This window comes from Helianthus annuus, chromosome 16 (assembly GCF_002127325.2).
Source record: "Helianthus annuus cultivar XRQ/B chromosome 16, HanXRQr2.0-SUNRISE, whole genome shotgun sequence".
In the NCBI taxonomy this organism is placed as follows: Eukaryota; Viridiplantae; Streptophyta; class Magnoliopsida; order Asterales; family Asteraceae; genus Helianthus; species Helianthus annuus.
The window spans coordinates 148055290-148081972 of record NC_035448.2 but is presented as its reverse complement, the minus strand read 5'-3'; the positions used below and the strand labels follow the sequence as shown (position 1 = coordinate 148081972).

Below are 26683 nucleotides of genomic sequence, written 5' to 3'. Positions count from 1 at the left end.
TGTTTCAGCTGTGGTGAAAAGGGGCATATCAGTACTAATTGCCCTAAGGCTGCCAAGGAAGGAGCAGCTAGGTCGGGAAAGGATAAGAAAGGAACCGCCTAGACTACCGGTTGAATACCTGAGACAGTGCATCGATAATAGCAATAGGTACGTCCTTTACCATTTAGCATTGATAGTGACTGACAAGTATTTTTACATTGATGCAAGGGATAATAAACCTTTAGCAAACCATAAGCTTAGCAAACTATGGATTACATTCATAGGGACTCCATATATTAAATATGAGGTATAAGTTACCAATGGAATCTTTAATAACATCTCTCCCATTCTCGGAGAAAATCCTTTCATCTGGAGTACTCTTCCCCAGAAAGAGTACGACAATATATATCATTTATTTTATCTTACTATTTTTCTCATTGTTTTCTATCGTCTGCGAATGCCAAACTATGTTTGATAAGAGTACCATATGAGGATTTTGCGTATCATAGTGTGTCCCATAGATTGCTTCCATGCCTGATCAGTATGGAGGTTTAATGCATGGGATCCCCGAAGATATCCTAATGGTCATATTGTACTAAAGTCGACTAGTAGTATTCAAAGGAGATATCCAATATAAAAATGTCCTTATAAGTATCTCTACTTAGGGCATCTTTGCAATGGTAAAGGGAATGTGTCATTTATCTGACACCGACAGCGATAGATGAGCCAAAGCCTGAGAATGCGGAAATCTCTGACATCTCTATGTGTCATAATTAGCTTCTTTATAAGAATTACCATGGTTACCTTCTGAGAGGCAAGAGGATGTTAGGACAAACATCCCGCTTAGGGCTACAGTTAATGTAAGAATCTTATATCTGTTATTACCAACGAAATAGGAAGAACTAAGAGCCAAATAAATAAGTTTTGGATAAGGTTTCGCAAAGCCAAAATTCAAGGTTCTAAGAACTCCGATTTTTTAGTAAATAAGAAAGACGGTTCATCTTGCTTATGCATTGATTACCGCAACCCTATTTAGGCAATAACTAGGAATCCCCAAATTGCTGCCAGGATCGTCGATTTATTCGACTAGCTGTAAGGAACAACTAATTCTTTGAGATTAGTCAAGCAGTGATTGGAATAACCATATCGCCTTAAGATAAGCTTTTCGGTAATAGTTGTTGTATAAGTATCAACGCTGCTCCTTTGGGAAACCTTGTATAGATAAGATGTTAAACATCTATTGCTAGACAGAAAATTGGTAAGTCCAATTATCAGGATCTAAAAGTTGCCTTGGAAACAACGAATAAGATCGAGCAAATCCATAACCATCTATAAGTTGCCAGTATTCGGCAGAGAATCAAGGATTCATGGAAATAGCAAACCTCCTAAGTTCTTGTTAAGAAATAAGGTACAACAAAAGATATCACCCTGGAAAGGTGTGCCAATCTGTTAATTGTCAGGCTAGTAAGCTCTGAATATATGAAATCATTCGAAGTAATCGAATATATCTAGATCAAATAACTTATGAGCTAAAACCTATTTAAGGAGCTTGGTGGAGCTCGCGATGTATTGCACCCTAAGGATTTAAGGATATGTTCTGCCAATAAGTCAAGGAGCACTATCACATAACGGTTGGCAGACGGACGGACAGAGTGAGCGTACCATCCAAACATTGGAAGACATGCTTCGAGCATGTGTGATTAATTTAGGTGGCAGTTGGGATAACCACCTACCCTTGATAGAATTCTCCTATAAAAATAGCTACCATACTAGTATTAGGGCCGCGCCTTTGAGGCCTTATACGGTAGGAAGTGTAGATCGCCTATATGTTGGGCAGAAGTTGGAGATGTCCAACTATCAGGACCAGAAATCGTTTTCAAGACGACAGACAAGATCGCTCAGATTCGCGATCGTTTGAAAGCTGCCAGGGATAGGCAGAAAAGTTAAGCGGATCCAAAGCGCAAAGATTTTCACTGCTATGTAGGTGATAAAGTGTTACTTAAGGTATCGCCCTGGGAGGGGGTGATGCGATTTGGTAAGAAAGGCAAGCTAAGCCCGAGGTACATAGGACCCTTCAGGATTATCGAACGTGTCGGGTCAGTCGCTTATAAGTTAAACTTGCCTAAAGATCTTAGCGCTATTCATAATGTGTTCCACATCTGTAATTTGAAGAAGTGTTTCGCTGACGAATCACTGGTTATACCGCATACAGATATACACCTAGATGAGAGTATGAAGTTCGTGGAAAAACCTTTGTCGATTGAGGATCGACAGGTAAAGAAGCTTCGAAGGAAGCATGCACCTATTGTCAAGGTCAAATGGGATACCCGTAGAGGTCCCGAATATACGTGGGAAGTGGAATCCACGATGAAAGAAAAAAAATATCCCCATTTATTTCAGTAAATCTCGAGGTCGAGATTTCTTTTAAGGGGGTGAGGATGTAACACCTCGAAAATTTCCGTCCAATAATGTCTTGACACGTGTCATAAGGTTCCGGTATGTGAAAACATACTTTAGAGGGACTAAAATTGACAAACAGTGAAAACTATGGAACGTAAGGGTCCAAAGTGTCAACAATGGATAAATAGACTCTATAATAACCCTACATAATGTTCATAACCTTAAACGGATGGTTCATGGATCATACGACGCGGAAATTGCACAAAAGTGAGGAATTACAAACTATAGGGGCCAAAAGTGTCAACATGTTGAATTTATACCTCTGAGTGAACTTTTGGCAGACCCGAAGCATTGTAATGCTAAAATATACTCACTAGAATATGTGGTAAAAATTTCATGAAGTTTCGATAACGTATGAGAAAGTTATGGCCAAAACCGTACTTGAGGGGTTAAAAGCGTCAACGTCGAATTTCATGGCTTTTCGGTTGAGCGCAAAGTTATCCGAGGACATTACCATGTTGGTAAATGTCCCAAGGTTCTTAGAAACCAAGTTTGGGGGTTCACGAGTCAAAATAAGTAGCCAAAGCATCGCGTGCAAGGACAGGGACCAAAGCTGCCAAGTTTGAAACAATTTTGGGCCTGCAGACCCCAGGCGACCCGCCTGGGAATCCTTAGGCGGGCCGCGTGACCCCGCCAGCATCAGAATTTCGCGAAAATTGCAACTTGGGTCCGAATTTGAAGTGGTAAACAGCTCATATCACCTCCATTTTGCACCAATTAAATCCCTTGCATGCCTAGGCTACTGAGAAGCTCTCTATACATCTGAATTCCTCCATAAGTTGATCAAAAAGCTCATTTCTTTGGCACTTGCTTTGTGATCAAGAACACCCAAAACTTGCAAAAGCTCTCAAGGCACTTCTGGAGCAAATCTGAACGACAAGGCCACCTCCTAGTGTTAACTAAGCTTCATTAGGACCTTTGTAAGCCTTCATAACATTCTATAATTTGTTCTTGCATTGATTAATTGTTAAAAGTCAAACCGTTGTTCTTATACTTTGACTTTTCGATTAAACGAGTTTTACTCTGTCATTTCTCAAATTGAAACCACTGATATGTTGGTATTTATGTGGGAAACAAACCCTCAAAAGGGTATTCTCTGATTCCCACTCTAAGCATGCTATTTGTCGAGTCAAAGTTATTTCTAAAAAGTCAACAGAAAATCGTCTTTGCGAAATATAGCATAAATAGTAGTGTAGATGACATGCAATCAGTTTGATCATCAAAAGTAACTTATAATAAATATAAGAATGTGTTTTATCATAATCAACTCGACAATCTTTAGTATAAACTCGGATCGGAACCGAAAGTCTTATAAAACGACTTTTTCGTAGACTATCGATTCGGATCCGTGCATGCATGTTTGAGATCTGTATTAGAGTGTATTTTTGACCATTTTTATTTATGTATAAATTTCTGGAATTTTTAAATCTTGAGTCTATGCTTAACCGATTCATATGCATGTTTCCGATTTATGCTTAAAGTTGACTATTTTGCCCTTTTTGATATAAAACGTGATTTTTGGAAAAGTGAAAGAGTAGAAATCTTTATTATTAATTTATAAACTTGCACCGAAAATTTGAGATCAGTTGGTGGTCCAGATTTTGAGTTATGGCCGATAGCGTAAAACTATATCTTTATGTTAAATAAACGGCGTATTTAGCGTATAGCCTATTTAAGGCCACTTTCTGATATGAAACTTTTTACCCACTGATGTTATATAATATTTTGGGATTTTTGAAGATTTTTATTTAATTTTTGGCTGATCGTTTCATAGATCGCTAAGTCGATTCGGTTAATGCCGGTGTTGACCGTTTAAGCCATAAAATGAGTTTTATAAATCCTTTTGACCCCAAACCTTTTTCTACTGATTTTATTTGTTAAATAAATTATTTTGAGCCCTCTGGAAATATAAAAATCTCAGCTTTCTTTTAAAAACCCGGAAACGGCTCTAAACCGCATTTTTAGCGTTTTTAGAGCATAGTAAGCGTTATACTCATATTAAACATATAAGACTCATACCTACTGATGTATTTAGCATATTTTCATATAATAACAGTAAGTATAAGTCTTTGAACTCAGATTTCCAGTTTTGACATTTTTAGCCCTTGCGAAATTACTAAAATACCCCTACGGTGCATAGTTTGATTTTAAATAATAAGTTTTGTATACGGGTCATACCCTACTGTTATAATATGTCGAATTAAACATATTTACTATATAAATCAGACCCGTAACTCAGATTTCCAATTTAACTCTTTTATAATCTTTTAAATGACCGAAATGCCCTTATGAGGCATAAATTGAGTTTAAATTTATTCGGGGCATAATAGAACATAACTTGCTGATATTATATCATATTTAAAGCATATTATCTCAGGGAACTTGCATATGACTCTTTTGGCTACCCGTAACGCCCTTTTTGCGTTCGGTTCGGTTTACGTAACTAGTTTGCGTAAATTGACCGAAACGGGTCAAACGTTATCATTTTTGTCTCAAAATCCAGAATGTATTTAGTATACCCATATTATACAAGTATTCAAACTTTTCGGGTCTAAATCACGTTCTATCCGGTCTTCGCCTAATCGTGCGCTTGAACCGTATATTTCCTTAAAACTAACCGGTCTAAGCTTAGGCTTAATTAAAGACCCGTTAGTATTCTAATTGGTTATTTATACCATCGTTCCAGACTAGAGCCTTCCGGTAAATTGTACCTACGCTTACTTAAGTGAATACGGCTGAGTTATTATAACTCTTGCTATTTAAGATAGGAGCTAGCTCAGGTAAATACTCTTAACTTATTTTCCCTATTACGGGCTTGGGATACGGTAATATAAATACTGCATGGTCAGGTATGGGATTCGAAGACCAATGTGTCGGGAAATTCAAACAACCTGTTTTAATTCGTATTGCTTGACTGAAACATTGGGGGTTAATGCGACCGTGTCCTGGATATCCTTGACTCATTAATTGCAATGGCCACGACCTAAGCACGGGGTGTAGGCATACACCTGACAGATGCTTTATGCTTATTATTTGATTATACCCAATATGGGATTCCCAATAGGGGAATAGTGGTGTGTCGGTTAATCTTGAACCGGCATAGGACCGGGTCCCGTATGTATAGCAAGTTATGTAAAACTGATAACATGAGATATAGTTTGTCCCAAGTATAAAAGATTAATCTTGCCTTGTGCATCTTAATCAAGTGTCAAAAATAGTTTTGTGCCTTGTGCGCCTAAACCAATTTTCATAAACTCTTTTCAAATGAGTCAGTTGAGTGTATTTACCAGTGAAAACTGACGTATTTTCCAAAGTCTAAGTGACAGGTACAAGTACGTAATAGGTTGGAAGCTGCTCAGGGCGTTGATATGGAATCTTGCAAATTCTAGGCGTCTAAAGTCTGTTGAACAATATTTAAGTTTTAAGATCCGCCTGTGGATCCCCTACTTTCCGTTGTAATACTTGATATTACTTTATATTCGGTTTGTAATATATTTATCTTTTGCTTCCGCTGTGCATTTATAAATTGTGTTGATTGACTATGATGTTATCAACTACGTCACGATACCCCACACCGGGCCCACCGGTGACACGTGGAGATCGGGGTGTGACAATAACTATTAAATAATAAAAAAGCCAAACTCGAGTGACCACAAACTTGTAAAATTACTCACGAGCTGAGCTCGAGTAGCAAGTTAGTTAGCTCGGTTAATTTACTAACACTACTAGAAAACTACATATTTTCCTACAAAAGTTTCCTACAAATTTCTCACAACTCAAATTTTGTTACAAATTTTGTACGATTTGCTAACAAAAAAGAAAACCTAAAAAACCCAAAACTTTTCTACAATTTTCCAACAAATTTCGACACAAAAACCATTTGTAGCAATTTCGTCACAACATTTATTAGCTTTTCGACAAAATTTAGACAAAATAAACTAAAAGTTTATATAATTTGTAACCACAACAAAATAAATAATTAAAAAAATAAAATTTCTAAATTTGTCGGAAAGTTGTAACAAATTGATCCCGTTTGCTACATATTTTTGACAAAAAAAAGTTAATCTATTTTCCGTTTCTTAATTTTTGAAAAGTAAATAATTTAAAGAAAAAAATTTAATTTGTTGGAAATTGGTAGCAAATTGATATTAGTTGCTACAGATTTCCTAAAAAAAAAAAAAAAAAAAAAAAAAAAAAAAAAAAAAAAACCTTAATTTATTTGTAATCTATTTTTCACCTTCACCCACTTTTTATTCTTTTTTTTTTCATGCCCATCTGTCCTAGACTCAAGTGAGGACTACTGGCGTCTTCTTGGCCCATGCAAAAGAATGGCGTAAACGGATTTGAATCAGGGAGTCATCATTTTACTCCTTGCTTGTTATTCATTTTATTTCTGTTTAGTCCGCGTGTCCATCAACTGAATATATAAGCCATATTTACGTATGATATAACATTCAACAGGCAAAATGTAGTCTTATTCTGATAACTCTAACACAAGCATTAAGTTTTACAGGAGATGAAGAAAGCCACGATGATGTTGTGTAATTAAGAAACATACAATAAATACCCCCTGGAATCATATACATGAGAAGAAATTAATGAAGATCATATACAAAAGGAGATATAACTCATACATTAAGCAGTTGGGTATGAGGCCATCATTGCAATGCCACAGAGTCCATTTTCAGAGGCAACATCTCTTTGCATTCGAATATAACCTTCCTCTCCCCAAGTTGTACCCCATGAATTCTTCACAAGCCAATACTTGGTTCCATCATCAGTTGTCCCATATCCAACTACCGTAACACCATGGTCTAGTTGAGTGCCACATTCTCCCGTGAAAACACTGCTTTTGTATGATTGGAAATCTGATCCACTTGCATCAATGGCTACAGAAACTGGTTGCATTGCCATAGCCTTCAGCAATGCTGCCTCGCTGTTGGTAGGTACATCTTCATATCCAGTGATCGTGGCAGCATGGGATGATTCTTTTGTTGTGCTACAAGTCCCGTCAATTCCTTCATATGGGTGTAAGATTAAATATATTTATTTTATATTTAATCTAGTAGACATTATAATCATTTACATTATATGGATCAAAATATATAACAATCCTATTAAATAATTAGTTGGTAATTGTTGATGGGCCTAATTACCCTTATTAACTAATTAGGGTTTCCTCCTGGGTGCATATATAAGGAGAATAATGTGGAGGTTAAAGGGTTAGACAATTTCACAAACCCTAATAGCACATAACATCAATCTGGCTTCCCTCTCCATAACCGATTCCCTTGTCGGTTTCTTATCATCACCATCATTAGATTGCACCCTAAGGAGGAACCAGACCAAGATGATAATCATGTCAAAACTTATTGCTGTGTCTCCATCTGGATTCTCTGTTGGCCTGTACTGCTGCAATCAAGTATGTTTTCATGTTTTCCATTATGCCTAAAACGGAACTGACCAACATGTGGTATCAGAGCATATGTTGATTAATCAGTTCTGTTTTCGTATCCATCAATTCTGGGATTGGAATCTGGAAAACGAAATTTTGAAAGCCTAATTAAATTCATAGCTGGTTTCGAGTCACATAACCCTAGTCCACTGTTTCGGGGAAAAAGAATGTTTTTTTAATGACTCGGAATCATAATGGTAAATCTTAACTGTCCGAAATCTGTATAAAACTCTTAAAAATTCAGGTTTCGGGTTCCAGAATTATTATTTTATTTATTAGGGTTCTTCATGTTCTTAGTGAAATTCGAATAAATTCCCTTATTTTGGAATGAATTAAGGATTAGAAGGTGTTTTTCCTGTATTTGATTAATTTTTATCCCTTAAGATTTCCAAAAATCTGTTAATGTTATTAGATATAATTTTCGAAATTATTGGATATATATAAAATATCTTTTAAAACAGGAAATAGTATATACCAAATCCCTTAAAATTCGAATTTCAAACTTATCACACTAACAGCTGTTAACAGGAGTTTTGAGATCATTTGTTTAACGACTCGAGACCATAAGGACTCTACTCGAAATCATAAGTGTTCTCAAATGTTTATAACTCGAGACAACGATTTCGACTCGAGATCATAAGGTCTCGACTCGAGACCACTGAGGTTTCGACTAAGGGCTTAAATCTGTACAACTCGAGACCATGGTTGCGACTCGAGACCTCATAAGGAGTCGAGATCTCATAATTTACAGCAGTCGAGACCATGATTACGACTCGAGACACTGAGGTTGCGACTCGATACCATTAATGAGTCGAGACCTCATAATGTTATAAGCTGAGTCGAGACTTAACTCGAGATCTCACTCGAGACCTCATAACTGACTCGAGATCTCACTCGAAACCTCATTATTTTAGGCTGTTTAATGTGAACTAAGATTTAGCTTGGGGCTCCGCCCCGAACCGCGCTAACAGGTGGTTTGCTATTAAATGATTGGTTTTTGTAATTACTTAGTTAATTAATGAGGATCAAATAATGTTTTACAAAACCAAAATGGCTTAACTTGAATGAGCTTCTGATGTATCACTTCTGGCCAAAGCTGATTTGATGCATCTACTTATCATTCAAGTATTACGAAAGCTATGTTAAGTGTGCATCATAAACATGAATGACTTAATATCTGGCCAAAGCTGATTTAGTTCCTTCATAGATGGCATACTTAACAAGTGCATAACTAAAGTGATTGTCTCAATTTCTGGCCAAAGCTGATTTGTTACAACCACTTTGCACACATGCTTAAATGATTACACTTCTGGCCAAAGCTGTTTTGTCTTCGTTTAAGTAGAACTTTAAGTAGTCTATTATTTTGATGTTAGTAATAGACATATCACAACCTCTTCACATAATGATCCTTATATATTAATGATCCTCAATAAATTTTGTGATCATTTTGTCTGCCTTATTCTTAGTACCCATAATTTTACTCACTATAATTTTCTTCTATAAATCTATATCTCATCCACTCTAATTCCTAAATCTAATATGTTTTGCTTAAAGTTTCTATAAGAATTAGCTCTTAAATTAAATCCTTGATTATCTCTTAAGACATGATGATCCTATTGCTCTCTTCTGATAAAGCACTACAGAAGAAAAGTAGAGCATGATGAATAGGACAAATCAAACATGATGTCTCTTATGATAATCAAGAACTCTGTAACATAAGCGTTGTCACTAAAAGGTTATTCCAGATTAGGTCTTTCCTAAGACTAATCTATAATTGTGGAATAATCACTAGAACTCCTAAGATGCATGCCTTCATTTAAAATTATAAATTATAAATTATAAAGCTAAATGGTATATGTGAATACATAACAATGTACAATACCATGACCCATAAAGTTAAGGACTTACGCATGGAAATAAGTACATTTTTCCAGTACATTACATACTAAGATTTTCACTTGTACAATTTGATGCCTTATAAATCAACTATAACACTCAAAAATACCAAAGTATAACGAGTGTGTTGATAAGCAACATATGTACATAGAAATAAATGTTTGAAACTGGAAAATAAGATGTTATTCACCTTACAACCATTAAAACCTTAAGAGAGGATTGTTCTAAGGTCCATAGACAAATTACAAGTGCTAATCCCAACGTTAAGGTTCTTCAAGGGAAAATCTCACTGCATAATTATGTCATTAGACTAGGCATAAGCAACGAGACTATCCATTATTCTAAAGAACAGTTGGATAAATTAATTAGATAGTAACTTACTAATGATATTTAAGTCTGATAATTCTATAATATTCATATTAACACATGATTAGTTGACTCTAGTTTTAAACGTTTCCTTACCAGAAGTAAACAAATAACTAACATGAGAGTTAGTGACAAAATTAATTGTTAAGGCTATAAGAACTATAATAAGCAGTCTTCTAACAACGCCTTTCGATACCTTATATATTCTGAAGATTAATCAGAATATAGTATCATGATTAAGCAATGTTATGAAGGTCGTGAGGTTTGCATAGTCAACATAAAGTCACACTTATCTTAAACTCTCCTCTTATTTGTTCTAAATATCTGGATAGAAACATTACTAAGATGAAACTAGATGATAGCTTACTTTTTCACAACTTTTGTCATCATGCAAATGAGAATTTGACAAAAGGAAAATGAGACTTATAAATTTCATCCATTATAACCAAAATTCATGAGAAATCATAACATGGTTAATGAGGATGATTTTTTCATCTAATCTCATTTTAAGTGATTTTAAATCATGACGTTATAGCCCTAAATATTACTTGGCTTAAAGAATAAGTATAGGTCCATCATAAGTCATTCATTGACATTCGTGGAACTTATTCCAAATGGAATATTTAGACATAATTCATTTATCATTTAACAGACTATAAACTTGTATCTAAATTTTGTCACATATGGCCCACTGTCTTAGAAGAACTCTATTCATATATGTACTTAATAAGGTTTCTATTAAATATGTCCCTAAAGTTTCTTATGATATCTGGACATTAAAGAAATCAAATAAAGTCTAACGTATATGTGATAGGTTCCCACGTCACGTAGCTCATTGAAACTTCTCTTGTAGCATTCTAGAGATATTAAAGATCAGTGGGAGCATTAAGTGTCTTAATAATAAGACACCGCTCCATCATGACACTGTTCCATCAATACTCCGATTACACCTCTTGTACCTCTTGTACAAGACACCGCTCCATCATGACACTGTTCCATCAATACTCCGATTACACCTCTTACATTACCTAAATTTGCACCTCTTGTACAAGACACCGCTCCATCATGACACTGTTCCATCAATACTTGTCTCCTTAAAATCTAATGCTACTCTTACAAAAGGTTCATTGTTGCTTAATTGTGGGCACACTTAGATTTCTTACCTAAACTAACATAATTCTCAACAAGAGAAATCACAACGACTAACGTCATTAATTTGTTTTCTCTATTAGAATTTGTTGGTCGTTAAATATTGACCCTAAGCATGCTGAGTTCCTAAAGATTTCTAAGGTCAGTAGGAGCAGTCAAAGTCCTTATCCTGACTTGCAAGGAATACAAGAGGCGGGGGAAGAGTGTCATTAAATTTCACTCCGAATTTAACTCCGATTACACCTCTTGTACACCATACTGCACCAACTCTTACAAACTTAGAATGAAAATGATAGCAACCTAACCAAGAGCTAATCCATAAAACTGAAACTTCTAATGAACCCAATAATCAACTCAGGAGGTCATCTAGGTTTAAAAGCCTACTAACTTTGATGATTACATAACCTCCCTAATAAAGTTGAAATAGATTTTTGGAAATGTTTAATGATCCTATCTCTTAAAATCAAGCCATTAGCGTAAATCAATCATCTGAATGGAATAAAACAGTTTTCTAGTAAAACTGATTTTATGTGTTCGTGTAACGTTTGGGATTTGATTGAATTACCTAAGAGTGTTCATAACTAAACCAAATCCTGATATAAGCGTTAAGACACTAAGAAGCATGATTGATTGTCAAAGGTTATACTTAGGAAGAGATAAATTATCAAAGATTTCTTTGAGGATCATCACTGTTCTAGTAGCTTATAATGGTTTGAAGCTACATTAGATGAACATTAAAAACAATTTTCCCTAACAAATGGCTGACACATTTACATGTTCGTTAGATAACAACCTAAAGTTTCAAACTGAAGGTTAAAGAACACTTTATTTGTAAGCCAATAATATCCATGTGTGGGTTAATGCAAACATCATAATGTGATGAAAAGCTAACGTAATTATTTTCATCAACAACCAAGTGGATTAATGTACCTACCTCAAAATGAGTGGGAGCAACTAAGATTAAACTTGTCTGTATAGATGATATTCTTTTGAAAAGTATACGTTACATAAGTCAAAGCATTGTTAACACAAATTTTGATATAATAGATCTCAGAGATGTCTCTTATGTAATAGATATCATAACGTACCGAGATAGACCAAATGGGACATTAGTTTCGTTCCATAAGTTTAACATTAAATGGGTCCTTACTGTCACACCCCAACCGATGGCGGAATCATCGGGGCGCGGCACTGAGCGAAACAGATTGTTCAGAAGTTTCCACAACAACTATCATACAATTCAGTTATATAACACGTCCCATACCGTGTCCCAAATAATAACAAGTTATCATAGAAATCAACCAAACAATATGGGAACTGTTCCGACAACTCAAATTCTTAATTATTACAGACCGAATTAAATATTGTCTTAAGACTTCTAGACGGCTAACTATAGATCTTACTGACTACAGGTGCCAGTACAAGATCTACAGATAATTATGGCCCTGGAGCAGGTATATGGACACTGTCCTAAGGTCACTGGCTCCTAGAAGCTTATTATTGCCTCGCTTCCCTAGCACGCTAGTAGCTTAAACACCTGTCACATACGTTAAAATAAAAGTCAATACATATAATGTAAAGGTGAGTACACAAGTTTGATATAGCATATAGAGTTCGAAAGTTTACGCATAACCAAGCACGTACACAAGGGCAAACGATGCATGTAAATTATCAACATGGGACCATCGATACCAATGACTTCAAGTTGACTGTCCGAGACAGTTCGCAATACATGATTACCACCGTAATCCATGCAAGTAATTGTCCTTAGCAACCCCCGTGTGAACGGGTGCTGAGTCCAAACTATAGTACTACGTTGCTAAAGCAGGCAGATAGCACTCCACGTGTAAACATAATAAACAGCAATCATTTAGTCAAGTAATACATGCAAGTAGGTTAGCGTTCAAATAGTTTGCGTTGTTTGTGAGTTTGATAGATTACGTATGTAACACCCAAAAGTGCTGAAAGCAAAAAGGGATCGAGTATACTCACAGTGGTTGATCGTGGATTGAGAGGAGCACTGAGAATAGGTTAGCCTGAATAGTTCGATAACACAACGATGAGTAACGCGGAAAAAGTGAACAATGTACTTGGATCGAGTAGGCCATTCGATCGGACAGCAGTTCGATCGAGTGGGCTGTTCGATTGGTTTGAAAGTCCGTTCGAACATCCATTCGATCGGCCGGCTGGCTCGATCGGCTGGTTCCTTCAAGTGGATTGTTTCTTCCTTTGATGTGAAGGATGTGTTTGTGTATGATGGTTTGTACTACCTTTCAAGTTGGCCGATCGAACAGCTGTTCGATCGGTTAGCCCAACCGATCGGTTAGCATTGCATTGTTTTCAAATATGTCACTCAATCGGTTGGCATGCTCGATCGGGTGACATTCCAATGTTTCGAAAAGTCTAAGTGTTTTGAAGTATAGTATCTCATGATTCGAGCAGTAATGATTACAATCGAGTGGCGTAGTCGATCGAACAGTACTTCGTCAATACTACACTTCATGAGTTTGTGGGACTAAGTGCTAGTCGATCGGTTAGCCTAGTCGATCGGCTGGCATAGTCGTTCGGTTGGGCTGTTCGATCGAACAGCCTAGCCGTTCGGCCAGCTACTCGATTCGGTTAACCTATCACTTAACACTTGGTTATTCCCGTTAATTGTTGATGTTTTAGAGATATTTTGACTACGAGTTGAACCACAAAGCTGAAGTCCCTACTTAGTCTACTGACTCGAGCAGGAATCACCCAAGCTCGGCCAGAGGCGGTTTGGAACTTAAGTTTAACGTTTAACCCGAAATCGGTATATCTCTCGGTAGAACCCGAATCTTGAACCATGTGTTTGTTTAGGTTGATTTGTAAATCGGTTCAAGTCTCGTTTTCACCTTTTTGAGTGTAAAAGAGTTGAAAGATAGATGAAAACCCATCTTCCAATCCTTTTCCACCGTGAAATGTTAAGATCTTTGGAAGATTTTAGGTTATTTATGTGGAAATCGGTTAGATCTAGCTTATTCATGGTTGAATGAAGTCAAGAACATGAAGTTCTTGATGAACACCAAGAACACCATGATGACATCACTCAAGAACACCTAGATCTTGGTGATTTCATGGATGAAATCCAAGTTTTGAAAGATAGAAAGATGTAGAATCGATTAATGAACAAAAACGTACAAGGATTAGAGCGAAATACTTACTGGTTTGAGAGAAATCTGAGATTTAGTGAGAAGAAGAGGCTGGTCGGTCAGAGCTTTTCCAAAAGTGGAAAGTTTGACAAGGACAGCCCTATTTATAGGCTTCCAAAAGAGGAAAGGGTCAGCTGATCGAACAGCATCCCTGATCGAGCAGCTGCTCGATCGAACAGCCTGTTCGATCGGCTAGCCTGTTCGATCAGGTTGCCCTGTTCGATCGGCTAGCCTGTTCGATCAGGTTGCCCTGTTCGATCGGCTTGCCTGGTTTTGAGTGTTTCGCGACGATTTTTGATATTTCGACTTCGATGAACGATGATTTGAGGATGATAGAATTCCTAATCAAATTACTTTTAGTCTCAACTACTATAACTAACATACGAGCATCCTTACAACCATGACTTGGATTCGATTTCGATTGAGTTTGATTCACCTTTGAGTCTTGATTGATTTTGATTGATTCACCACACACTTTAACATAAAAGTAAACATGCACAAGTAACACATAAGGCACACACACACGTATAAAAAGTACTAAAATCCCCACACTTGAGCTTGATGATTGATTCGATTCACCTTGGTTATTGATTGATTAGCTTTATTGCATTGTTACTTCCTATCATTCACAGTCGGTCGTTGATTCACAGTTCGATTATTGGTCGATTAGTTTGATTATACAACACTTACTCCAAATAATATGAAAATCAAAATGAAACTAAAATGAAATTAATCTTTATTAATCTTTAATTCCAATAACAGTCAACACTTGACTTGACTTTGACTTTTGGAAAACACGGGGTGTTACAGTCTCCCCTCCTTTAGGGAATTTCGTCCCGAAATTAGGCCGAGAACCGTACATCGCCGTGTGATTTTACCAATTTGATGCTTCGGATCTATCTGAACAACTGCGGGTACTTGGCCTTCATGTCACTTTCGAGTTCCCAAGTGAACTCCGCGCCTCGTTTGCCTTCCCATCGTACTTTTACAATAGGAATGCGAGAGCGTCTGAGTTGCTTGGTCTGTCGGTCCATGATTTCGACAGGCTTTTCCACGAAGTGTAGCGTCTCATTGACCTGAAGATCGTCGAGTGGTATTATTGCGTCGTGGTCGGCTACGCATTTTCGAAGGTTTGAAATATGGAAAGTCGGGTGGACATTGCTGAGTTCCTCCGGTAATTCGAGTTTGTAGGCAACTTTACCGATCCTTTCCAGAATCTTAAAAGGTCCAACAAATCGAGGCGCAAGTTTCCCTCTTTTGCCGAATCGGACTACTCCCTTCCAAGGGGATACCTTTAGGAGCACGTAGTCGCCAACTGCAAATTCGCGGGGCCTGCGTCGTTTATCGGCGTACATCTTTTGTCTGTCCCGGGCCTTCACCAAATTTTCCCTTATCTGATGGATCTTGTCAGTCGTTTCTTGCAGGATCTCGGGCCCAGTCAATTGTGAATGACCGACCTCGTGCCATACAATAGGCGAGCGACATCTCCTACCATACAAGGCTTCGAAAGGTGCCATTTTGATGCTGGAGTGATAGCTATTATTGTACGAAAATTCGACCAATGGTAGGTGTTTGCTCCAACTACCACCAAAATCGATAACACACGCACGGAGCATGTCTTCAATAGTACGAATCGTTCTTTCAGTCTGCCCGTCGGTTTGCGGGTGGAATGCGGTACTCAAATTCAGCGTCGTACCAAGAGCTGCTTGAAAAGTTTCCCACAATCTCGATGTAAACCGAGCATCGCGATCAGAAATGATGTCTCGAGGCGTACCATGATTCTTAATGATCTCGTCGGTGTAGATTTGGGCTAGCTTGGCCACCTTATAGTCTTCTCGTATTGGCAGAAAGTGGGCTGATTTGGTTAGACGGTCGACTATAACCCAAATACTGTCGTGACCTGATGGCGTGGTCGGAAGCTTAGTTATGAAATCCATAGCTATGCTTTCCCACTTCCATACGGGTATCGGCGGTTGTTCGAGTAAGCCTGACGGTCTTTGGTGTTCAGCCTTGACTCTTGCACAAGTTAAACAGCTACCAACATATAGAGCAATATCCCTTTTCATCCCAGGCCACCAGTACTTGTAGCGAAGGTCCTGGTACATTTTGTCCGCACCGGGATGAATGGAATATCGGGATTTGTGGGCTTCGTTCATGATGATCTTTCGCAAATCTGTCCTCCTCGGAACCCAGATTCGGTCTAGATAATAGAATATCCCGTTGGCTTTGCTCACGAGCTGAGTTCCATCGTGATAGATTCGTTCTTTCTTCAACGTACGCTCGTTAAAGCAAGCGTGTTGTGCTTCACGGATGAGAGCTTCGAGGTTATACTGAGCCTGGATGTTTCGAACACCTATCACGTAATTCTTTCTGCTGAGGGCGTCTGCAACTACATTCGCCTTGCCTGGGTGATAACGGATCTCACAGTCGTAATCGTTGAGAAGTTCTACCCATCGGCGTTGACGCATATTGAGTTCTCTCTGGTTAAAGATATGTTGTAAGCTCTTGTGATCGGTGAAGATCGTACACTTTGTACCATACAGGTAGTGTCGCCAAATCTTTAAGGCAAAGACAACTGCGCCTAGCTCGAGGTCATGGGTTGTATAGTTCTTCTCGTGGATTTTGAGCTGTCGAGATGCGTAAGCTATAACCTTGTCTCGTTGCATGAGAACACAGCCAAGTCCAAGGTTTGAAGCATCACAATAGACAACGAAGTCATCGCTTCCGTCCGGCAGTGTAAGAACTGGTGCATGGCACAGCATGTGTTTGAGGGTTTGGAAAGCAGTCTCCTGCGCGGTTCCCCACACAAAAGGCTTGTCTTTATGAGTAAGGGAGGTAAGTGGCACAGCAATCTTTGAGAATCCTTCGATGAATCGCCGGTAGTAACCGGCTAATCCGAGAAAAGAGCGAACTTCTGACGGATTCTTTGGCGTAACCCATCCCTTGACTGCCTCAATCTTTGCAGGATCAACGTGTATACCCCGACTATTCACAATATGACCCAGAAATTGAACCTCCTCCAACCAGAACTCACACTTGGAGAATTTGGCATAGAGTTGGTTTCCCTGAAGCAACTCGAGAACCAATCGCAAATGTTGCGCATGTTCGGCCCTCGATCTGGAATAGATCAGGACATCGTCGATAAATACAATGACGAAACGGTCTAAGAACGGTTTACACACGCGATTCATCAGATCCATGAAGACCGCGGGTGCGTTGGTCAAACCAAAAGGCATGACAACAAATTCGTAGTGGCCGTATCGGGTTCGAAAAGCGGTTTTGGGTATGTCTTCCTCTTGAATCCGCAACTGATGGTAGCCTGAACGTAGATCAATCTTGGAGAAACACTGAGCACCTTGTAGTTGGTCAAACAGATCATCGATTCTTGGTAAGGGGTATCGGTTCTTGATGGTCAGCTTGTTCAATTCCCGGTAATCGATGCACATTCGGAACGACCCGTCCTTCTTTTTGACGAAAAGGACTGGTGCGCCCCATGGAGAAGTGCTCGGGCGAATGAAGCCTTTTTCAAGTAACTCTTGGAGTTGGTTTGAGAGTTCTCGCATCTCAGATGGAGCGAGTCGATACGGAGCTTTGGCCACTGGGTTGGCTCCTGGAATAAGGTCGATTCGAAAGTCGATATCACGGCTTGGAGGTAATCCAGGAAGTTCATCAGGGAACACCTGAGGAAATTCTCGGACAACGGGAACATCCTTGACTTCAACTTTCTTTTTCTTGTCCGTCTCTGCTACAACAATGTTGGCCAAGAAGGCTCGATATTCCTTGCGGAGATATTTGCGAGCTTGAAGACAGGACATGAGCTTGAGATCTTTTGCAGTAGTTTCACCATAAACACATAGAATATCACCACTAGCTAGCACAAAACGAATCATCTTATCGGAACACACAACTTCAGCACGGTTTTCACGAAGAAAGTCCATGCCTACTATGACATCGAAACTTCCGAGCTGCATTGGAATGAGATTAATCGGAAATATATGATTGTTGAGCTCGAGAGTACAATCACGGAGCACAGAATTGACAGCAATGGTTCTTCCGGTAGCGACTTCTACTTCGAAGGGTGACGAAAGATAAGAGCGCTTACGTCTAAGAAGTTTCTCAAACTCAAATGACACAAAGCAGTTATCGGCTCCAGTATCAAACAAACATGATGCATATATACCATTCACAAGGAACGTACCATTGACCACGTTGTTATCAGCTTGAGCCTGGCGTGCGTTGATGTTGAAAGTTCTGGCGGGAGCGGCTTGTTGTTGAGGCTGCTGTTGTTGTTGCTGGGGTTGTTGAGCTTCTTGTTTCACCACTCTGTTCGGGCACCGGTTTGCGAAATGGTTAGGGTCACCACATGCAAAGCAGGTCCGAACATTGTTTGCCGGGGCCTGTGCAGCTTGAGGAGCTTGAGGAGCAGGTAGCAGGGCTTGGTTAACAGCGGCTTGAGCTTGCGTTTGACGAGGACCATAGCGGCAATTCGCAGTGAAATGCCCGTAAACATTGCAGTGGACACAGAAACGGCAGGCCACACCCACCGGGTGATGATAAGAACATGTAGCACAGAGTGGGTGGGGGCCGGTGTACGCACGCTTAGCCGGTGGCGCATTGATCACTGGCGCATTGCGCTGTGGTTGTTGCTGTTGTGGCGGTACTGACTGAAGAGGAGCAGCATTGGTTGCGGCGGCGCAATTCTTGTTCTTCTTTCTTCTTCTCGAGGACTTGGAGGCTTGAGCAGTAGGGTTGTCGGTTGATGCGGTAGTAACTTGATGCAACGACTTGGATGGCTTATCCCAGACACCAGCCTTAACTCGCTTGTCGTTAATCTCGGCAGCGAGTAGGTAGGTTTCCTCGATTGATGCAGGTTTGGCGGCGAACACATAATCTGCAACACAATCCGGAAGAGCACGGATGTATTTCTTGATGGTCATCTCTGGAGTCTTGACCTGGTCTGGGCAGATAATTCTCAGTTGTTTGAAACGGGCGGTGAGACCAGCGTTGTCGCCCTCCTTCTGCTTGATGGTCCAGAACTCATCCTCCAACTTTTGGCGTTCGTGGGGAGGACAGAACTCGTCCAGCATGATAGCCTTCAGTTCCTCCCACGTCAGCTCGTAGGCAGCGTCGTTCCCGCGCTTATTCCTTTCGGCTGTCCACCAGTCCAATGCCCGTGACTGGAAGACACCGGTAGCATTGAGAGTTCGAAGATGATCCGGGCATCCGCTTTGACGAAGGGTAACTTCCACAGAGTCAAACCAGTGAAATAAGCCTGTAGGGCCCTCTTCACCGGTGAACTCCTTCGGTCCACATGCCTTAAATTGCTTGAAACTGAACGGAGCTTTGCTGGGTTCAGTGAGGGTTCGGGATTCTTCCGACGACTTGCTGGTGTTTTCGTACACCTCACTGACAGCTTTTGCTACAGACCTCGAGATGAGCTTGGCGAGACGTCGGTCTCTCTTTTCCTGACGGGAAAGGTTTTGGCGGATTCTTGATGATGACGACATGGTCTGCAATAGACATCGCCATAGGACTCAACACAACGAATTCGAATCTCGCACGTCTTAGTTTACTAAAGCTTAGAATCACGTCGCATCTCACGTCACGTAACACGTATAAACACATAAGCACATAATCATAGAGGCACATAAGCACAGAAACAATTAGAGCACATAAGCAATTAAGCAAATAGAGCACTTAATTTCCTAAACACGTACGCAATCTTATCACAGAGGCTGTCAGAAAACAGAAACCTATATCCACAAGTCGAGTGTCGTTCGTTTTGCATATTGGGTAGCATCACACTGTATCGTCTAACTTAGTCGTATAGCGTAGCATAGCACACTGGTTTCGTTTAGATCACATCAACAGGGATTTGAATCGAGATAGGATAGCAACAAAGGTCACGCAGATTGATAACAAATGGAGTAACCAACGAATCTTAAAACACGTAGACAGGTAAATCACATAAAAATCAACGAAGCAACACTCAAAATCGGGAAAATGGATTGTCTGCGGCTACTAGACTTTGACTAACCATGGCAATTTAACTACTCGCAGTTGACTTGTCGTCACTTTCGACTCTAGGGGACATGTTTCTGCCTCGATTCTTGGGCATTATGCATGCGCATTCTAGGCCATACTCGTGAGTTCAGGTCGTTGGAGTCCGTCAATTGCCTTGGCGAGATAAAATAAAGTCGGAATAACTGCCAAGGTTAGGGTTTCACCCCTAGCTCAGCAATTTCTTCCTTGTTTTAAGAAAATTTAGAGGAAAGTTTTCATCAAATTACGGGTTTCAGCCCTAATTTGGTATAATTCTCCCCCGTTTGTTGATAGAAAATTGCACAAAATAATTGGAAAAAATTGGTAATTTAGGCAGGAATTTGCGGGTTTCACTCCTAATCCCGTCCAAATTACGAAATTTGGCTCGGAGTTCGGATGTAATGATAGAATAGAAGGAAACAACATAAAATAAGCACATAAACTTGGTCTCTTGGTTCCTAACTATAGTCTAGGTCTCTAAGACAGCGATCCGGACTAGATCGTGTCTAACCTAATTCCCTATAGTTATGGCTCTGATACTAATCTGTCACACCCCAACCGATGGCGGAATCATCGGGGCGCGGCACTGAGCGAAACAGATTGTTCAGAAGTTTCCACAACAACTATCATACAATTCAGTTATATAACACGTCCCATACCGTGTCCCAAATAATAACAAGTTATCATAGAAATCAACCAAACAATATGGGAACTGTTCCGACAACTCAAATTCTTAATTATTACAGACCGAATTAAATATTGTCTTAAGACTTCTAGACGGCTAACTATAGATCTTACTGACTACAGGTGCCAGTACAAGATCTACAGATAATTATGGCCCTGGAGCAGGTATATGGACACTGTCCTAAGGTCACTGGCTCCTAGAAGCTTATTATTGCCTCGCTTCCCTAGCACGCTAGTAGCTTAAACACCTGTCACATACGTTAAAATAAAAGTCAATACATATAATGTAAAGGTGAGTACACAAGTTTGATATAGCATATAGAGTTCGAAAGTTTACGCATAACCAAGCACGTACACAAGGGCAAACGATGCATGTAAATTATCAACATGGGACCATCGATACCAATGACTTCAAGTTGACTGTCCGAGACAGTTCGCAATACATGATTACCACCGTAATCCATGCAAGTAATTGTCCTTAGCAACCCCCGTGTGAACGGGTGCTGAGTCCAAACTATAGTACTACGTTGCTAAAGCAGGCAGATAGCACTCCACGTGTAAACATAATAAACAGCAATCATTTAGTCAAGTAATACATGCAAGTAGGTTAGCGTTCAAATAGTTTGCGTTGTTTGTGAGTTTGATAGATTACGTATGTAACACCCAAAAGTGCTGAAAGCAAAAAGGGATCGAGTATACTCACAGTGGTTGATCGTGGATTGAGAGGAGCACTGAGAATAGGTTAGCCTGAATAGTTCGATAACACAACGATGAGTAACGCGGAAAAAGTGAACAATGTACTTGGATCGAGTAGGCCATTCGATCGGACAGCAGTTCGATCGAGTGGGCTGTTCGATTGGTTTGAAAGTCCGTTCGAACATCCATTCGATCGGCCGGCTGGCTCGATCGGCTGGTTCCTTCAAGTGGATTGTTTCTTCCTTTGATGTGAAGGATGTGTTTGTGTATGATGGTTTGTACTACCTTTCAAGTTGGCCGATCGAACAGCTGTTCGATCGGTTAGCCCAACCGATCGGTTAGCATTGCATTGTTTTCAAATATGTCACTCAATCGGTTGGCATGCTCGATCGGGTGACATTCCAATGTTTCGAAAAGTCTAAGTGTTTTGAAGTATAGTATCTCATGATTCGAGCAGTAATGATTACAATCGAGTGGCGTAGTCGATCGAACAGTACTTCGTCAATACTACACTTCATGAGTTTGTGGGACTAAGTGCTAGTCGATCGGTTAGCCTAGTCGATCGGCTGGCATAGTCGTTCGGTTGGGCTGTTCGATCGAACAGCCTAGCCGTTCGGCCAGCTACTCGATTCGGTTAACCTATCACTTAACACTTGGTTATTCCCGTTAATTGTTGATGTTTTAGAGATATTTTGACTACGAGTTGAACCACAAAGCTGAAGTCCCTACTTAGTCTACTGACTCGAGCAGGAATCACCCAAGCTCGGCCAGAGGCGGTTTGGAACTTAAGTTTAACGTTTAACCCGAAATCGGTATATCTCTCGGTAGAACCCGAATCTTGAACCATGTGTTTGTTTAGGTTGATTTGTAAATCGGTTCAAGTCTCGTTTTCACCTTTTTGAGTGTAAAAGAGTTGAAAGATAGATGAAAACCCATCTTCCAATCCTTTTCCACCGTGAAATGTTAAGATCTTTGGAAGATTTTAGGTTATTTATGTGGAAATCGGTTAGATCTAGCTTATTCATGGTTGAATGAAGTCAAGAACATGAAGTTCTTGATGAACACCAAGAACACCATGATGACATCACTCAAGAACACCTAGATCTTGGTGATTTCATGGATGAAATCCAAGTTTTGAAAGATAGAAAGATGTAGAATCGATTAATGAACAAAAACGTACAAGGATTAGAGCGAAATACTTACTGGTTTGAGAGAAATCTGAGATTTAGTGAGAAGAAGAGGCTGGTCGGTCAGAGCTTTTCCAAAAGTGGAAAGTTTGACAAGGACAGCCCTATTTATAGGCTTCCAAAAGAGGAAAGGGTCAGCTGATCGAACAGCATCCCTGATCGAGCAGCTGCTCGATCGAACAGCCTGTTCGATCGGCTAGCCTGTTCGATCAGGTTGCCCTGTTCGATCGGCTAGCCTGTTCGATCAGGTTGCCCTGTTCGATCGGCTTGCCTGGTTTTGAGTGTTTCGCGACGATTTTTGATATTTCGACTTCGATGAACGATGATTTGAGGATGATAGAATTCCTAATCAAATTACTTTTAGTCTCAACTACTATAACTAACATACGAGCATCCTTACAACCATGACTTGGATTCGATTTCGATTGAGTTTGATTCACCTTTGAGTCTTGATTGATTTTGATTGATTCACCACACACTTTAACATAAAAGTAAACATGCACAAGTAACACATAAGGCACACACACACGTATAAAAAGTACTAAAATCCCCACACTTGAGCTTGATGATTGATTCGATTCACCTTGGTTATTGATTGATTAGCTTTATTGCATTGTTACTTCCTATCATTCACAGTCGGTCGTTGATTCACAGTTCGATTATTGGTCGATTAGTTTGATTATACAACACTTACTCCAAATAATATGAAAATCAAAATGAAACTAAAATGAAATTAATCTTTATTAATCTTTAATTCCAATAACAGTCAACACTTGACTTGACTTTGACTTTTGGAAAACACGGGGTGTTACACTTACATATGTAACAAACAATACTACTCTCCTTTAGAGGATAATAGGATAAATGAAATTATTTCCTTATGCTTCATTAATTGGAAGCCTTATGTAAGTTTAAGTCTATACTCGTTTAGATATTACTCACATTGCAACACACTAGATATGTCTAGATTAATGTGTAGCATCTAATGGAGTATTACAATATCTTTAAAAGAAACGAGAGACTACAATTTAAAGAAGAAGTGAGAATTAAAACCGGTTTATTACTCTAACTTTGTGATATTCAAAGATTACAAAATGTAATTTCGGGTATATCTTTATGTCAGCAGACAAAACCTATCTCATGGAGGAGTCATAATGCACTGATATCAACAACCTAAGTTATAACGACATAATATAATCACTAAATGTTGTTGGAAATTTATCAGTGGACTCATAAGTTTATTAACTCCATATAATTAATGTTTTGAAGAATTAGTGTGATAAAGTCAGCTACCATGACTCCTTGAACAGTAACAGTTCAAGAGGTGCTGCATTAAAATTCGATACACAATTAATTATTCGTTTATTAACGAATTGAGGAAACTAAGTTTTGTATCGAATACATTCATGATATGCTTAAGGATCCTATAACTGAAGGGCTATTACCCATAAGTCTTATTAAGAGAGCTCAAAGACGGGTATTAATTAATGGTCGTGCGCAATTGCATATCGTACTATGAATGACTAAGTATTAGTTAATTTTCCTCATCAGTTTGATTTTGTATGTCTCTAAGAATATGTCAAGCCGGCATAATGGCATATAGACAAATAAAGTTACAAGTCAAACAAAGGGCTTATGCGTATTTTGATCATAACGATTAGGTTTTAAATTAAGGCTATAGTATGATTAATGGGGGTCCTGAGTCGCATAATGATTCAACGGCTGTATTTTTCTGCTATAGTACTTGTTTAAGGCTAAAATGAGTGTTAACTCCTGATCAGGCTTATCTAACACTCATAGTAAATGATTACTTGGCTAAGTGGGAGAATGTAAGATTAAATATATTGATTTTATATTTAATCTAGTAGCCATTATAATCATTTACATTATATGGATCAAAATATATAACAATCCTATTAAATAATTAGTTGGTAATTGTTGATGGGCCTAATTACCCTTATTAACTAATTAGGGTTTCCTCCTGGGTGCATATATAAGGAGAATAATATGGAGGTTAAAGGGTTAGACAATTTCACAAACCCTAATAGCACATAACATCAATCTGGCTTCCCTCTCCATAACCAATTCCCTTGTCAGTTTCTTATCATCACCATCATTAGATTGCACCCTAAGGAGGAACCAGACCAAGATGACAATCATGTGAAAACTTATTGCTGTGTCTCCATCTGGATTCTCTGTTGGCCTGTACTGCTGCAATCAAGTATGTTTTTATGTTTTCCATTATGCCTAAAACAGAACTGACCAACAATGGGTAATTTGTCTCAGTGGTTAGGCCCTTGTTTTGTATGATAAATTTGAATGCTTCATCCATAAGACCACCGTTACAGCCTTCATCTTCACCACTTGTATCACATTCAACTAGTTCTTGTTCAGATAACGATATTAAGTTGCCAGTAGACAACTGGTTGATTCCTTCAGTGGCTGCTACTGCTGAAAAAGCCCAGCAGCATCCTATACAACGTAACATAGTGTAAGTAAGAATTTAATTTAACGAGGGACGCCTAACCCAATCAACGAATTCATATATGTATCTGTGACAGTGACGTAGACACGTGTTAGAATGTCAATAAATCTTAAATTGATTTTGAAGATGTTTTTGAATTTTTATTTAATAAGAAAATCGCAAGTTGTCACCAATTAAGTTTAACTCATACACTTTATTAGTTGTTGCACTATATTCTTAATTGTCGCATTTAATATTTTAGTTGTTAATTTGATGACAAGTTTGTTCATCCGATAATATTTTTTTCCTATGTTAATCTTGTTTTCCTTCCACTTTGAGTGATATGCGATGATGGATTGCAATCCCGTCCTGTGTCAAAACTAAAGGAGTACACATGTGTTGAGAACATAACAGTTTGATCACTTACCGCATTGGCCTTGATCCTTCACTGGTGTGACAACCCCTTTTTGCCTCCAATCCATTGAAGAGGGAACTGCGGTTAAATTTTCATACCTAAAACCTGTGGCTCTAGGATGAGATGAAACCTTGAACCCATTGCGTGACGCCCGGAATTCCTCACTAGTCAGGTCAGTAAATGCGTTAACACCAAGCCTGTAAGACTTGCCCCCCTCACTATTGAATGCCTCTATGCGCTCAACGTTAGACTTGAATATCTCGAAGCGCATTTCCTTTTCAGCTGCATCTTTGTAAACATGTCCATGGACTGCCATCCACTGCTCATGTTTCTCCACCATGGACACTTCATGTAGCGATCGTGACATGACTTTCGTACTTAAAATTCCCACAAGAAGAAGCATTGTTAATGCCAAACTGTTATTCACTTTAAGAGCCATGTCTGTATTGTAGAGAGAGTGTGATGAAGCTGAAGAACTCCAATAGGTTAATAAGCTGTTGGATGATTGCTGAGCAATTTATTGCATGTGAGTTTTGATGAGGATACGTCCCTAACCGGACCGAATCATTGCTACAAACAGACCGGACCGGGCCTTGCACCACGAGACGAACCGGACCCTACGATGGTCCGGTGTAACTAACTAGGCCCCACCTCCATAACCGTCATGACAGCGACTGGTCCGACCCTAACTAACTCGCCACGTCAGCACACCCA

General features: G+C 39.2%; 1 protein-coding gene across 1 annotated transcript; it reads right to left on the bottom strand.

Annotated features, from left to right (window-relative positions):
* Positions 1-7074: 7074 nt before the first annotated feature.
* On the bottom strand, positions 7075-26408 carry LOC110917460 (senescence-specific cysteine protease SAG39). Its single transcript, XM_022162010.1, has 3 exons — positions 25982-26408; positions 25365-25562; positions 7075-7469 (listed from the first exon to the last, which is right to left on the bottom strand). Exons 1-3 carry the CDS (start codon positions 26406-26408, stop codon positions 7075-7077), a joined length of 1020 nt encoding a protein of 339 aa, XP_022017702.1.
* Positions 26409-26683: the final 275 nt, after the last annotated feature.